Source organism: Neomonachus schauinslandi, chromosome 4 (assembly GCF_002201575.2).
Source record: "Neomonachus schauinslandi chromosome 4, ASM220157v2, whole genome shotgun sequence".
Classification (NCBI taxonomy): Eukaryota; Metazoa; Chordata; class Mammalia; order Carnivora; family Phocidae; genus Neomonachus; species Neomonachus schauinslandi.
In genome coordinates, this window is record NC_058406.1 from 139,680,820 (window position 1) to 139,697,735 (window position 16,916).

Genomic DNA, 16,916 nt, shown 5'->3' on the forward strand with positions numbered 1-16,916 from the left:
ATTTAATCCATCAATTCCCAAGAGATTTTCTTCATCTATTTCTAACTATATAAACATATTTAGCATTCACTATACTATTTATCTTTTACAGAAGTACATTTTGGGGAATAAATACAGACCTGGGAAACATTACAAACCAAAAATGTTTAAAGTGAAGGTCAAACTTTTCCAACAATAACCACATGCTCCCATGTCCGTGGAGCTTTTTTAGGTGCTTTAATCATGATCAAATGGTCCTTACTGACCTAATGCTATCCGTGAAGTTAATAGATCTGCCTTAAAATTGGTTAAAGGGGTTCTGAAGGTTATCTGTTCACAAAAGTGCAGGCAGTGGTGATTCTTCTACCCTTAAGTTTCTCATGCTCCACATGTGCTTTGATTTGTGATAAGAATACGACCTAGAAGACTGTGCAGACTCGGGACTCTGGGAGTGGGAATACGCCCTACGCATGAGGTTCCTGGATATGACCCTCTGAAGATTCTTCACAGAAGACCCGGCAGCCCTGGTGATCACCCAGGGATGATCCAGGGCCTGGCCAGCTGACATGCGATGATTGGCCTCCAACATAAGTAGTTTGTCTATAAAGTCCTTCGCCAGGTGGGAAATATTTGGCCAAGGCTAGGAAGGAAAAATAGATAAAACAGAATAAAATCAATAAAATAAAAATACACAAACACACATAGAGCATATCTTCTTAATTACACAGATTAACGTGTATTAAACCCAAAAGACTTTTTCAAATAAGCAAGTTAAGTACTGTAGTATCGTTAAATATATAAGGAACCTGAAAATCACTTTTGAGAGAGGCAAAAAAAAAAAATCTATTTGGTGAGGGGGAAAGACAAACACAAATTGTCTTCCAAACTCTCTGTTCAGTGAAGGAGAATTCCTTTCTAGAAATCTGTCCAGTGTGCTTCAGTTAGCAGTGTGAGTTCTCACGTCACATTTATGTGAGCTGGACAAGGCAAAGCGGCTGTTGTCCGTGACGTATACCAGCATCGGGTCATCTCATAGAGCTCCCACGACTCCAAGAATCAGCTCGAGTGGAAAGTGGAATGAATTGAGAATCAACTTTTCTCTCCCTTTGAAAGCTGACCCCAGACTTAGGATGCTTCCATCTCCACAGCCTCCAGAGAGAAAGGGCAGAACAAAAAGGGCCCTTCAGTGAAGAATCCTCCTGCGGTGCATTTCCCCAACACCCTCAGGGCCCGCATGGTTCCCCATCAGTTAGCTCTAAGCGGGATTCTGCACAGAGCAGAACTACTGCAGGATGCAATGTGTACACCAGCGATTTGATGTTTCAGGGATTTGTTCTGGCAATGTTTACAGCTTTTGCACATACTTTAAGTACAATAGCAGCAATTCATAGTAACTTTTGTGAGGATGGAGACAAGAGAGCTGTTGCTTTACACTTGTTTTCTGCATTGTCTACCAACACATACCATAGACCTAGGAAAAAAAAAAACAACTAAAGCTCTCTGTCAAATAATAAAATAAAATCTTTAAATAAATAAATAAATAAATAAATAAATAAATAAATAAATAAATAAATAAAATCTTAAAAAAATCCATGTGGGATTTTTATTTTTTATTTTTTTAATTTATTTTTTTCCTGTGGGATTTTTTTAAAATATGTTTTTATTACCAGTGTTTATCTTTGCCAACTGGCTAATATGGCTATAAGACTCATTTTATTATCAATTTTTTCCACATCAAAAAAGATTACTGTGATATAGTGCGATATAATTAGACAATAATACATGATTCCCAACTCACTGGCAAGAATGTGTAATTTATCCTTAGCATTAAAATATTAATACCTCACTTTTCTCACTATTCCATTTAAAAGATGAAAAAGGTATACTTGGCACTGTTACATATCTATATATATAATTCACATATATTTATATATATAATAGTAACTTATTTAAGCAAAATTTAAACTTACAGTCCCAGAGTTCCCCACATCAGTAGTAACAGAAATAGCTAACGCATATGTAGCGCTACGTACTAATATGTGAAACTATTCTAAGCACTTGACATCTTTCAGCTCATTTGATCTTCACAACAACCCTGTTAGGTAAACACGATCATTATTACTGTTTCACAAATGAAGAAACTGAGATACAGAGAAATTAAGAAACATGCCCAAAGTTACACAGTTAGTAAGCGGCAGAGCTGGGAATGGACCCAGCCAGCATTGCTCCAGATCATGCCCTTAACCACGACACTACACTGCTTTGCAAAATACCCACATAAATATATGCTCACCTGCACATGAAGCTCCAAAATTCTTGTTTTCTAACTACTACAATACATATTCCCTTTTATGTGCTTTTGCATATGTTGTTCTGTCTACTTGGAATGTGCCAGTCTCCCTTTCAGAAACTCCTACACGTCCTCCAAGACACAGCACAAATGTCCTCTCCTTCATGAAATCTGACCCAAATTTCCTAAGCAGTAAGAGCCTGTCTTCCCTTGTTCCATGGACTCTGCGCCTTTGTTCCTACATGTATCAGAGCACTTACATTTGAAGAGATACATAAGAATTCTTGGTCTCTTAGGCACCTGGCTGGCTTAAGCATCTGACTCTTGATTTCTGCTCAGATCATGATCTCAGGGGCAAGAGATGGAGCCCTGCGTCGGGCTCTGTGCTCAGCAGGGAGTCTGCTTGAGATTCTCTGTCTCCCTTGGCCTCTCACACTTGTTCACTCTTTCCCTCATTCAAATAAACAAATAAATCTTAAAAAAAAAAGAAGAAGAAGAAGAAGAATACTTGGTCTCTCAGACTCTAAGACCACTTGATCGCACAGAGCAGGGACACTGAGCATTTTCATGTGGGTATTCCCAGAGCTGAGCATGATTCCTGGCCGGAGGAAGGCCTGACAAGAAGGAAGGTGGGACCCATACAAGGACGCTTTCCAACAGTCTCTGGGAGAAATGATGGATGTGTCTTTTACTTACTATCGCCAGCATGAGCCCTGCCACCAAGCTGAAAGCCATCATGATGGTATTGGTAATCCAGTAGATAAGTAAAGGCCTCCTTCACACAGTAGACAGGATTTCTTTTTTCTTCACCATGTGCTGTGTCTTTCTATCCTGGTTGCCTCTCAGGCATTGCAGGAAGCAACTGGAAAAGGGAACTCCTACCCCTACCCTGCAAAGCCCAGTGAGTGGAGCAAATGTACCCTTCCAAGCCACCCTAACATTCCAGAATGAATCTAATAAATTTAGCAACTGAAGATATGTATTAGTTATCTAAAATCCACCTTACTCCCCAAAGATACAAATGTACTGATCTGAAGGGGCACCTGCACCCCAATGTTTCTAGCAGCAATGTCCACAATAGCCGAGTTATGGAAAGAGCCCAGATGTCCATCGACAGATGAATGGATAAAGAAGATGTGGTATATATACATACAATGGAATACTACTCAGCCATCACAAAAAATGGAATCTTGCCATTTGCAACGACGTGGATGGAACTAGAGGGTATTATGCTAAGTGAAATAAGTCAATCAGAGAAAGACAATTATCATATGATCTCACTCATATGTGGAATTTAAGAAAAAAAAAACAGAGGATCATAGGGGAAGAGAGAAAAAATAAAACAAGACGAAATCAGAGAGGTAGACAAACCATAAAAGACCCTTAATCATAGGAAACAAACTGAGGGCTGCTGGAGGGGAGGGGGGTTGAGGGATAGGGTAACTGGGTAATGGACATTAAGGAGGGCACATGACATAATGAGCACTGGGAATTATATAAGGCTGATGAATCACTGACCTCTACCTCTGAAACTAGTAATACATTATATGTTAATTAATTGAATTTAAATTAAAAAAACAAAATAAAATTAGAAAAATAGATAAATAAAATCCACCTTACTATAAATTAAAATTTGTACTCTGTGCTCAATGCAGTTATAGTTGAGATGCATTTACTCATGCAGTTATACATCAGAATCTCTTAATAATTTTTAAAAAGCATTTATTTTTGTTAAATGCATTCTCTATGCTTACCTCTTCATGATATCTTATTGGATATAAGGGGGGAAATATGTTACAGTCCCAGACTTCAAAGAGCCAACAATGTCTTAGAAAGATGAAATATAGATTAAATGTTAAAACAAAAGAAATTTATTATAATCCTAAACACTATTCAGAAAAAGGAAAGAATAACACAGTTGGAATGGTCATCAAAGCTCCATGAAAAGGAATATATTTCACACCAAAATTAAGAAGAATTATACATTAATATTATAGCTAATCTTTTGCTTATACATGGGTGGAGTCAGAGTATATATCAGCCAGGTGTCTATAAAATATTTGCTATAAATATTAAACACATCATTCCTCTCCATCAGAAGAGATAACAACACTTAAGTCCCTGGAAGTTTTGTCCTATTTATTGCACTTCTCCACCTGACTTCTAGAGAAAAATAGTGATTCACACAAACGACTTTAATAAACAACCCACACTGGGATCCCTGGGTGGATCAGTCAGCTAAGTGTCTGCCTTCGGCTCAGGTCATGATCCCGGAGTCCTGGGATCGAGTCCCGCATTGGGCTGCTTGCTCAGCGGGGAGCCTGCTTCTCCCTCTGCCTGACACTCCCCCTGCTTGTGCTCTCTCTCTCTCTCTCTGACAAATAAATAAATAAAATCTTAAAAAAAAAAAACAACCCACATGTATTATCTTACAGTTCTGTGGGTCAAAATGGGTCTTATAAGCTAAAATCAAGGTATCAGCAGAGTTGCCTCCTGGAGGCTCCAGGGGAGAGTTCCTTCCTTGCCTTTTCCCATTTCTAGAGACTGCACACATTCCCTGGTGCATGACCCCTTCCTCCATCTCTAAAGCACATCACTCCAATCTATATTCCCTTCATCACATCTTCTCTACATTTGACCCTCCCACCTTCCTACTGTAAAGACCCTTATGATCACATTGGGTTCACCCAGATAATCCAGGATAATCTCCCCATCTCAAGATCCTTAATTTAGTCACATCTGCAAATTCTTTTTTGCCACGTAAGATGGCACATCTACAGATTCTGGGTATTTGAGTAGGGACATCTTTAGGGGGCTATTCTGTCTACCACACCTACGCTTCCAGAATTGATGGTCATCCTGGTATTTAAATAAAATTGGTGCATTTAGAAATTACTATGCTTATTGATAAGTGGTAGGTATACAATAATATGATGACAGAGAAAACATGATGATATGCTTTTCTAAGTCTATCAATCTGTGTTCCCTTGATATTATGGCCTGAATGTTTGTGTCCCTCTGAAATTCGTATGTTGAAGCCCTAATCCCTAGTATCGTTATATTTAGAAATGAGGCTTCCAAAGAAGTAATTAAGGTTTTAAATGAGGTCAGGAGGGTGGGATCCTGATCTGATAGGATTAGTGGCCTTTTAAAAAGAGACACCAGAGTTCCCTCCCTCTCTCCCTACCCTATCTCTACACACACACACACACACACACACACACACACACACACACACAAGAGGTCACGTGAGCACACCACAAGATGGCAGTTTCCAACAAGCCAAGAGAAGAGGCCTCATAATGAAACCTACCTTGTTGGTGTCTCGATCTTGGACCTCTCAGCCCCTAGAACTGTGAGAAATAAGTTTCTATTGTTTAAGTCATCCAGTCTGTGGTATTTTGTTACGGCAGCTTGAGATGACTAAGACGCTTGGTAATATTATAAGAGAATGTGAATATGATGGACATGGGTGCCTGACAAACACAGGAGAGAAAGCCAAAGGGATATAAACCCAGTATTACAAGCAGCCACAATCCTACTCTGGGTTGCATGTTGTCTGAGGCTACAAATAGGCATTTCCTCAAGAAGTAGAGGGTGCCACCATGGAGACAATGTCAGTGCTCCATCCAGACCCTGAGCCCTTCTTTTCTGTATGTATACACACCCCCTTTCTTTGGAGTGCTTTCCTTCTAAAAGCCAACACTTTGTTTTTTTGGTGTTTTTTTGTTTGTTTGTTTGTCTTTCAGTGACCACCTGGGGCTCCTGGAGCCACTTGTCTTTGATCACCATTGAATGTAAAAATTTACCACCAGCTCCCCACCACCATCACCCCCACTGACTAACAGAGAGCAGTAGGTGTGAAAACCCAGCTCATCTGCCTCAGGTTGGACGAACGTTGAAGAATCCTTCCCTGCGAGATGAGGCTGACCTTTATGGCTCTGGCCTCTTCATCTTCCCTGTCCTCCTTGCCCCACTCCTTTACCTGTCTTCCGGGGAGTTTACCCTCAATAAGTCACTTGAACATGAACCGTCTTCTCAGGGGTTTCTCAGCTTTTTGAGGAATCCAACCCTAGAAATCCTCTGAATTAAACCTGACAAAAGGACTTTTTAAACAATATATTTCTTATTGTTTCTGCACATTAAAAAAGGAATAGTGACATCTAGTCCAAACAAGGCCCAATAAGCCACTCCCCCAGTAGTTAGACTGCGTGTGGTCTCTTTCCACATTGAATCTGGGCTAGCATAAGACTCACAGGACTCACAATAGAATGAGGCAGAGGTAATGCTGTGCTATTTCCAAGCCCAGCCTTGAAAAGCACTGGCAACTTCCACTGTCTCCCTCTTGGAATACTCCTTTTTGGAAGGCTTAAACTACCATGTAAAGAGTCTGACTACCCTGCTGGGAAGATGCCCCAGAGAATCCCGCATGAAGAGATGGCCCTATGAAGCATTGAGAGAGGAAGGTGAATAAGGCCTAGTGGTTCCAGTGACCTAGTTGACCCCAGATGTCCAGCCATCCCCACCAAGATGTCAGACACTTGAGGGACCATCATGGACATTCCATCCCAGTCAAGCTCCAATGACTGCAGTTCCTCCCAATATCATGTAGAACAGAAGAGTCATGGAGCTCTAACCAAAACAGAAATCTGTATTCTTTGTAAGCAAAAGAACAACAGAAACAGAAAGATATTCAAATTATAAAGAAAAAGGGGCGCCTGGGTGGCTCAGTCGTTAAGCGTCTGCCTTCGGCTCAGGTCATGATCCCGGGGTCCTGGGATCGAGCCCCGCATCGGGCTCCCTGCTCGGCGGGAAGCACGCTTCTCCCTCTCCCACAGGGAGCCTGCTTCTCCCGCTCCTGCTCCCACTCCCCCTGCTGTGTTCGCTCTCTCTCTCTGTCAAATAAATGGATAAAATCTTTAAAAATAAATAAATATATAAATAAAAACAAAAATAAGTATAAAGGAAAAAACCCAAAATGAGCCATAATCTCCAAACCAGGAATAAGTTCTGTTAACATTTTACCGTATTTTTTTTAAAGAGAAAAAAATTTATTGCAATATAAAATGCACTTATAAAATGTCCACAGAAGGCATGTAATTCTTCACTGCTATATAAATTTACCTGGAATACTTTGATCACCTTCTATTGTTATGATGATATCACCTAAAACATACTGTAAACAATGAGTTATACTCTATAACAAATGCATCACTGATTTTCAGCAATCTTGGTTTAAAAATAATTAGTTTAAGACTATATAATCACATCTATATTCTGGAATGTCCATTTACTTTCATGTAGTGTAGCAGAATTTAGACTATAATTGCACATGAATGGTACAGAAAAACATTCACCACCAAATTATTTTATACCTTCATGACAGGTTTTACATTCATTCTGATTGAAAACACAGCTTCAGCTATGGTCTGCAGCACAGCTCTAGGATTCTCAATGCAGTGATTTGTGTATATGTGTGTCTGTGTGGTCACCCATGGAACAACTTGTTTGCTTAGCAAACACTTGTTTGCTAAAGTGTATCTTTAGCAAACAAGTGCAACATTACTGCCAATTACTTTGCATGTTTAAATATTATAGTCTGATTATTTGTAGACAAACAAAACCCCACACAAATACTCTTACCTATAGAAAAAAAATCCTGTTAACCCATAATTATTCTAATATACTTTACGTGAACACACACTGAATTTTTGAAAGGTGCATATAGTACCTTAGATAATAAGGTATAAAAATGTGTTTCATATTTTATACTATGAAATGTGCATTTCTAATGTTATATGCAGCATAAAGTTTAGATCAAGAAATTCTAAATCCTGGATCCCCATAGTTCATTTAGAAAACTCCTCAAAGTTATAGCTCTTGCAGCAGGTTTATCAGATTTAACATGACAAAGTGTTCTATCTCCTTCCCTATTTCAAGTATCCAAAAAAAAAAAAAAAAGAGGCTCAAAATTTCTGTAGGTTATAACTGAAAATGCAAAGCTTTAAACAGTTAAATGTGTTTTGAAATAAGATATAAATTGAAACAGGTTTCTTAAGTATTAAATTTGTATCAGGCTGGTAAGTACTAGGACTTTCAGTTTTTTTGTTTTTGTTTTTTTTTTTAAAGATTTTATTTATTTATTCATGAGAGACAGAGAGAGAGACAGAGGCAGAGGGAGAAGCAGGCTCCCCGCGGAGAAGGAGCCCGATGAGGGACTCGATCCCAGGACCCTGGGATCATGACCTGAGCCGATAACCGACTGAGCCACCCAGGCGTCCCAGGACTTTCAGTTTTATTAAATGAGTATTTCCTCAAAAATAATAAAGAACACAATTTGCCTGTTAATATATGGTTCTGGGATTCTGGAGAAAAATCAGTCTTGATGTTTAAGATTTTTTCAACATTGTTGACTTTAGTTTTGTTTTCTTTTTAGTGATGTTAATTTAATATTCAATCTGAACATAAATATTTAGCCTCAAACTACTTATAATGAAATGAGTTACTTCTGAAAAGGAAACTTTAAAGCACTAGAAAGAGAATTTACTAAAGCTGTTTAATATGTCTTTCAACATCATCAGAAATCCTGCAGTATAGAAAATATCTGGTACCTTTAAGGTTTCAGAAGAAACTGATCTTCTAAAATTTTAATGCCATTTAAAAAACAAAAAAAGGGGTGCCTGGGTGGCTCAGTCGTTAAGTGTCTGCCTTCAGCTCAGGTCATGATCCCAGATAGAGCCCCGCACCAAGCTCCCTGCTTTGCAGGAAGCCTGCTTCTCCCTCTCCCACTCCCCCTGCTTGTGTTTCCTCTCTCACTGTGTCTCTCTCTGTCAAATAAATAAATAAAATCTTTAAAAAAACACCCAAAAAAGTCAAATAGAAAAGACTGCTGCAATAAAGCACTGTTTCTGAAAGTTGCAGACATGATCCCATCACTGAGAGCTAAGCACTGCTTCTCAGAGTCCGCAACTTTTCACCTTTACCTAGGCACACTAAGTTCTCAGCTGAGAAAATAATCTAATCTGGTCCTTAACATATTCATTAAGTAGTATGAATATTTTAAGGTCTTTCTGCCTTCAAGAAAAAAACTTGACATCTCACTAAAGAGTAGTAAGGAGTGTATCTTACTTTGAGACATTAGACTTTCTGGAATTGGCCCAACTGTATAAAATTTTAAGAAGTGTGTGAAAGTATGGAATCATTATTACTCTACATTTTACTGTATTTTTTTAAGCCTTTTTCCTATGCATACATTTTTCCACATGATTGTGATCATTCTCTAGACAGTTTGTATTCTCCCTTTTTATTTTCACTTGGTCGCATACTGTGAACATTTTCCAACACCCGTACAATATTTAAGCCTGCATAATTTAGGGACTATCATATTCTATCATATGGATGTCCCACAATTTATTCAAACTTTCTCTTAGGGTTTTTTCAATTTTTCACTTCTGTAACTATAGCTCAGATGAGCATCTTTATACTGAAACCTTTGCTGCATCTGGCATTATTTCCTTAGATTCTTAGAAGTGGAATTACCAGTTCGAAACATATAAACTTTTAAAAGTTCTAGATGCATATTTTCAAACTGCATCCCAAGAAATCTGTGAAATTGGCCTTCTACCAGCAGTGACTGAGATGGTTGATCTCTTAGTACTCTTAGCAGCAATGAGTAGAGTTGAGGTGGGGTTTTTTTTAATCTTTATTGATTTGAAAAATTTTAAAAAAAAGACTTTTCATTTGTATTTTTTGGTTATCAGTGAGGCTGGACATCTTTCAAACTTTTATTTATTTTTTTTTAAAGATTTTATTTATTTATTTGAGAGAGAGAATGAGAGAGAGAGAGCACATGAGAGGGGGGAGGGTCAGAGGGAGAAGCAGACTCCCCGCCAAGCAGGGAGCCTGATGCGGGACTCAATCCCGGGACTCCAGGATCATGACCTGAGCCGAAGGCAGTCGCTTAACCAACTGAGCCACCCAGGCGCCCCTCTTTCAAACTTTTAATAATCAATGGTACTACATTGTCTGTGAATTCTCCCCATCCTTTCCTACTTTCCCATGTAAGTCTTAGTTCTCAATTACCAGTTTGGATGAGTTTTTTAAAAATGTACACATGTACAATAAGATACTAAAGCTTTGTAAAAGTATAGAAAATATAATATTTAAATTAGTTATTTCGCTTTTGATTTTGCTTAAGATGTTATACATATAGATGTTAGGTCTTAAGTAGCTATAATCAAACTATCAATATTTTCCTTCATGAGAAAAAGAACCCTTTCATAGTTAAACATATATTTGATTACCTGCTGAACATGAAATGAATTTCCCCTTTTGTCAGGCTTCCTACACATAAGCATTGATGACTTTCTCTAGTCAAAAACAACAAGAAGTGAACACATTCATAAACACTGGGAGTTCTGAGTTTAAACAGTGGATAAATATTTTACACAAGCTATGAGGTTAAACATTTCACTGAGGAAACATTATATTACAAAAAGGGCTTGGATCATCTAGAAATCTCGATTTTCTGCCTTGAATCTAGATGATCCAAGCCCTTTTTGTAATATAATGTTGGGCCAATTCCAGTGTGCCTAGGTAAAGCACACACATTAGTCTACTCAGCTGATGAAAGAAAAACTACAAATTCACTTGTCTACTTAATTATCAATGTCATGTGCTAACCACAGACAGCTCAGTAATTCAGGCCCTCGCTACCTTGAGACCGATTGCTCTCAGCCAGGGGTGATTCTGTCCTGCAGGGGACATTTAACAATGTCTGGAGACAATTTCTGTTGTCACAACTTGAGGAAGGTGTTGAATCTAGTGTATTTGCTAGATATCCAGTACCCACCAGTATCTACCAGTAGTGTATAGAGGGTGGAGTGGAGGCCAAGGATGCCTCTAAACACCCTGCAGTGCACAGGACAGCCCCACTCCCAACCCCTGCCCTACCACCCCCTGCTCCCCCGTAAAGAATCATCCAGCCCTGTCTCTCCTGCCCCCCCATACAACCTCACTGTGTGGCTCTGGGCATGCCACATACCCTCGAGGACTTGTGAGTAATAAATTACTAAATCTTGTTTTTGTTCAAAGTTAAAAAAAAAAAGAAGAATCATCCAGCCCTATCCAGGTCAATAGTGCTGAGGTTGAGAAACTACACTAGGCTAACTCAATAGGAGTAAAATTATTTCTTACCTCTCCTGTATAATTATATTTGCCCTCCAGAATCTTCCTGTAAAGTCTTGTATGGCTTTCATCATCAAAAGGCAGGACTCCGCTAAGTAAAACATATGTGATGACGCCAAGAGCCCACATGTCCACTGCACTGGTATAAGGTTTCCTTAGCAAAATCTCGGGGGCTATGTACTCTGGGGTCCCACAGAGTGTCCTCATCGTCCAGTCTCCACTTTTGTTCCCAGAGTGTGCCAAACCAAAATCTGTGATTAAAATTTTCGACTCAGCCCCTGGATGATAATATAAGAGATTTTCAGGTTTTAGGTCCCTGTGGGTTATTCGCAACGCATGCAGATACCTGATGCCATCAGCAACCATCTGGAGAATTCTGACAGCGTCCTGCTCTGTAAAGGATCCCTGAGTCATGACTCGGTCAAAGAGCTCTCCTCCCGTAGCCAACTCCATCACCATGTAAACTCGATCCTGGGCCTCGAAGATCTCCACAAGCTGGACAATGTAGCGGTGGCTAACCCGCCTCAGGATGCTGAGCTCTGATTCACACGCTTCCCGGCCTTCCCTCACTCTGGTTTCCATCACTTTTATTGCAAAAGGTTTCTTGGTGATCTTCTGCTCCACCCTGACAACCTTGCTGAAACTGCCTGTCCCAATTAGAGCCTTGATGTCGTATCTATCGGGAAGAAAAGCCAAATCTGTTATCCTCTGAAGGGAAGATTCTTAAAATTATCTAAGTTGGTGCTTTATATCATCTCTTTTTATCTTTACACCCCCCCCAATCCAGTTCCTTTGCTCATTGTTGCTTAATTGTATTTCTTATTTTTGAAACCCTCCCCAGATTCTTCTTTGAAATGGAGGTTAAGTGATATAAAAGTAATTAGTTGGTGGAAAGATAACTATTACAACAGTCTGAAGAACAGCAGCTACCATTTATTATGCGTTTATTGTGTGCCGGAAAATTTATTTTTTGAAAAAAATTCTTCTTACAATATCCCCATGGGCTAACATAATACTATCCCCCTTTTTCAGATAAGGAAATTAAGAATCATAAAAGTTAAGTGATTTCCCAAGGTCACCCAGATTGTAGTTGAAATGGATAGGATTTAAATCCAACCCCTTCAAAGGTGTTTCACCTAGTGAGGGCACACGCCCTATCTCGCCCACCGGTAGCTCCTTGATAGATTAGCATTCATAACGTAAACACATCTGGTGGGGATGGGGTTACAGCCACAGTTTCCTCCCAGCTAACCCCCTGCACTTGCAATTTCTACACAAGAAACAGAATTTTAACATGGGATATATGTTAATGCATGAAGTTATTCTCCCTTTCTCTCTCTCTCTCTCTCTCTCTCTCTCTCTCTCTCTGGGAAAGGCCAGGAAGTCAGCTAGGATTTCAAAGGCTGGCAATCTTAAACTTGAATTATCTGTGTAAACGTCTATGTGAATTTAAGAATTCTATCAAGTTTAACACTCTATTTAAGAAATGTCGAGAAAGTGCTCCACTTAGAATCATGATTTTACAGCTGGGAAAAATATTAGAGAACGACTTAATCCAACCCCTCATTTTACGAATGAGGAAATTTGAAGATCAGGTTAGCAAATTGGTTGTTTAAGTTCTAGAGTGAGGATGAGAACCCAGGTAGCCTTACTTTTATTGTAATTTGCTGCTCTTCCACCTTATTAAAACTTCTCCCACAAAAGGGTGCCGGCGAATGGAATGTGCTCAGGGACTATGCAGGGAAAAGTAATGCTTTCAGTTGCATACTCAGTAACAGAGATTCAAATGCAAATAGTCTGTGCGGTAAATAGCCTTACTTCTTTTTGCTGAGTTTATTCTTCCGGTAATTTTTTCCCCTACCTATCTGTTCCTCATATTCCTGTGCTTCCTGAATAAAAATGGCATTTGCTGTACCAGCTTACAGAAAACAGCTTTGTTCTATGCAGTGCATTTAATTTTCTGGCCAATTACTTTATCAAAACAGATAGCAATTTACTCAACTTAAATAGATTCTGTCGCCTCTTCTCTTTCCAACTTTGCTTTTTTATTCACATGCACTTTCAGGTTGATTTTTGAAGATAATCACAGGCATTTCAAAATTCTATTGCAATATTTACATTTACCTCTAATGTGGATGAAAGCACTTTGCAAATACTAATTTATCACTATGCTTTCAAAACTGCAGGCAAATTCATTTGCTCGTGGAATTAATCATCAGATATCAGATGAATTACCATCGCTGACTAACTACACTCTTTTGTTTATAGAAAAGGAGCTTTATTCAATACTGCTAAGGGGCCTTCATATACCAAATACTTGAAAAAAAATGCTAGTAATTTGGCAGTGAAGGGAACAGTAGGCTTTAAGCCAAAATGTAGAGTAGTGGAAATAAATGGTTTTAGATTGAATAACAAATGTCCCATAACAAATTCCTGTAACTGCAGCCTTGCTTGTGAGCCTGTGATGGCCATGGGCGGTGACTATATCTTCTGCAGCGCCTGGCACAGAGGGTACAGCAATAAATGTTGAATGAAAGAATCATTCATTGAACACCTATTATTTCCAAATGACCACATATATTTTGAAAACATTAAGGATCGAATCAAGCCTCGGAGAAGGCATTACAAGGTCATTCCATTCCTTCCCCTTTCCACTGCTCCACTCCTACCCACCGCCAGCAGAGCAGCCTCGACGTTAATGTTGTGGGTGGTGCAGTTTTACATCATCCTCGAAATTGAAATTATTACTTTAACTTCAGCTGCGATAAACTAGGAATTTTTTGAACATGTATTTAAAAAAATGAAACCCGGAAACAATAATAATACCACAATCTGTTTGATAGAAGCAATGGAGAAAGTGCATATAGTCAGATTTAAATTCTATCATCTCTATTTTGCAAGAGTTATAAGTGGAATCACAATGGAGAAGAAAGACAACTGTACTCTAGACTCAATCCTGCCACTAACTTGGACAAGTCACTTAATCTTCTGGGGCTTAACTCCTCATCAGGTAAAGAGCCTTGAGTTAGTCACCAGAGCCCTTACACTGTTGTGACCCTCCACCTCTCTGACCCCTTCACACTCTAAAGGACTGGGACTACCCTGCAGATGGAGGTTATGAGAGTGGATAAGACTGGACCACAGCAGCCTCATGTCTCTGGCTATGGATGACCAGAGACGCCATCTAACCAATTCAGTCATGATAAGATCCTATGTCCGTTCTGATTCAAGTTCAGTTGGATCAGCCAACTTTGTCTCTGAGCTTAGCAGCTACTGGACTAATCCACAAGGTTTCCTTATATTAGAAGTTCCCAAGTAGGCCAGGAAGTGGCTCTGCATAGACTCTGTTCACAGCACTGCAATGAAGTGCGCATACAATTTGAGGGCTAGAAATGTCCCTGAGAAGCCAGACGAGCCATCCACCACTGTGTCCCACCAAGCCCTGTAGAGTGGAAGAGGATTTCATGATTTTCTCCTCTATATGTCCAACATGGTACACTCTGAGGAAATTATTTTTTCAAGTCCAACCAACCTGTCATCTTTGCTCATTTCTTTTTTTTTTTTTTAAAGATTTTATTTATTTATTCATGAGAGACAGAGAGAGAGAGAGAGAGAAGCAGGCTCCCAAGGAGCAGGGAGCCCGATGCGGGACTCGATCCCAGGACCCTGGGATCATGACCTGAACCGAAGGCAGACACTTAACCGTCTGAGCCACCCAGGCGCCCTTTGCTCATTTCTTGCAGGGAGTCAGCTAGGTCTTACGTGTGCCTTATGAAGACAATACTATATACCACACTAAAATCTCAATAAAGACTTGTCATGCACCGTGCACCACAATTTGCTTATATTACTTTAATTATCCTCACAACATTTGTATGGGGTAGATATTATTATTATTCCCACTTTACTGAGGCAAAAACTAAGGAAGGAGAAAGGCTAAGGAACATTCGCAATCACACATGATAAAAGACATAGGAATGGATCTCAAGTCTGGCTGATTCAAAGACTTGTTTCTATTCCATGATTTATGGTCTCCTTTTCCAGAATGTGGTAAAGATCCTTCACAAACAGGCCTGTCTGGACCCAGTCCCAGCATATCTGTGGCAAGGCCCCCATCAGCCCTGTAAGGGTTGGGAGGCCTTCCTCCTTCCCCAGCTCTGAGGTCAGGGATTCACTCCCTTTCCTTGCTCCTGTTCCTCCTCTACTTTCACTCTGGAATTTTCCCAATCCTCTGCCCTCCCTGCTCAGAGGTGTCAAAGAGAATTTGCCCCAGACACTTGTTAAAAACAGTGAAGACTTTATTCCAGACTATTACAACTGGAGTCAAAACTATTGCAGTAGGGGAGAGAGACTGACTTCAATTCGGTTGAAACAAAAGGCAAGAGAGTTTTCCTCACTGGGCGGGCTTCTAGAAAAGCCCTAGAGGACCTTGAGGGGGTGGGAGGAGGGGTTGGTCCACGTGACTAGGCCACCTGTGTTTGCTAATTGGTGCTTGAGGAAGTTGGGCTCCTGCCTTCCCACAGAGAAGGGAGAAAGTGGCCTCCTGATTACATTTCAAAGAGATGGCTGCCCCGTCCTTGAGAAAGACATTCCCGGGCTGCGGAAGACTTACATCTCAAAGGGACAGAGAAAGAACTTAGGGACATCAGGGGTCTGTCATCTGAAAGAAGGTTGTTTAAGGTTTAATCAAGCTGAGGGGAACGTTAAGGCCATCTTGATGGGTGCTTGGTTTATCTTCCTCCACCCAGTCCCAGGCCAGCCCCTCTGCCACTGCTTCACCTGGCGCTTTACCTGGCAAGGACACGGGGGTCGAACCTGGCGCGGAAGCGGGCCACCTGCATCCTCCGAGCCGCCTCGGCCACGGCCTCGGGCCCGGGGCCTACGCCTCTGGAGCTGCCCTGGCCTTGACCCTCCTGCTTGACCGGGGACAGCACGGGCGACCCTGGGACCACCTTGGTGCTCACGCCGCAACCCATGCCTCCCGCGCTCGGGAGAGGGGCCGGGAGCTCCAGGTGGGGCTGCGATTTATCCCCAGAGCCGCCGAGGGGAGGCGGGACAGATCGGTCCGCCCCCAAGGGCCGGCTTGGAAAGAAACCCCACTGTGGGTCTTTGTTAGAGAATAACTTTCAAAAGGTCCCGCTGCCAACTGGCCTCCTTGATGGTCACTGACCACTTATCTATGCGTAGAGTTTGACATGGTAAAAGCAAAGTGGACAGCGAAAAGACAGGAGCCTCGGCTTAATTCTCTGGGCCTGTTTACTCATCTGAAAAGTGAAGATGTGAGCATAAAAAATTTTATGAGTCAATGAAGGATATCATCTCTCTAAAGGATCTTTATGTCTCCAAGGCTGAGCTCATATCCGGATGATATGAACATTAAATATATATATGTTTTAAACTCTAAGAGCTTATAATATTTAAAGTATGTAATGTATTGCATTAATTAAACACACTAATCTGT

At 40.4% G+C, this 16,916-nt stretch overlaps 1 protein-coding gene across 1 annotated transcript; it reads right to left on the reverse strand.

Annotated features, from left to right (window-relative positions):
- Nucleotides 1-313: 313 nt before the first annotated feature.
- On the reverse strand, nucleotides 314-16,431 carry PSKH2 (protein serine kinase H2). The gene is made up of 3 exons (XM_021688595.1): nucleotides 16,247-16,431; nucleotides 11,465-12,131; nucleotides 314-619 (listed from the first exon to the last, which is right to left on the reverse strand). The coding sequence occupies exons 1-3, from the start codon at nucleotides 16,429-16,431 to the stop codon at nucleotides 314-316; spliced, it is 1,158 nt and encodes a 385-aa protein (XP_021544270.1).
- Between the last annotated feature and the right edge of the window lie 485 nt (nucleotides 16,432-16,916).

Excerpts from the sequence above, each read along its gene's own strand:
- PSKH2 (XM_021688595.1), bottom strand. The coding sequence starts at position 16,431 with ATGGGTTGCGGCGTGAGCACCAAGGTGGTCCCAGGGTCGCCCGTGCTG. Across the intron at positions 12,132-16,246 it reads GACCCCCGTGTCCTTGCCAG|ATACGACATCAAGGCTCTAA; the intron begins GTAAAGCGCCAG and ends TCTTCCCGATAG. Across the intron at positions 620-11,464 it reads AATATAATTATACAGGAGAG|CCTTGGCCAAATATTTCCCA; the intron begins GTAAGAAATAAT and ends TTTCCTTCCTAG.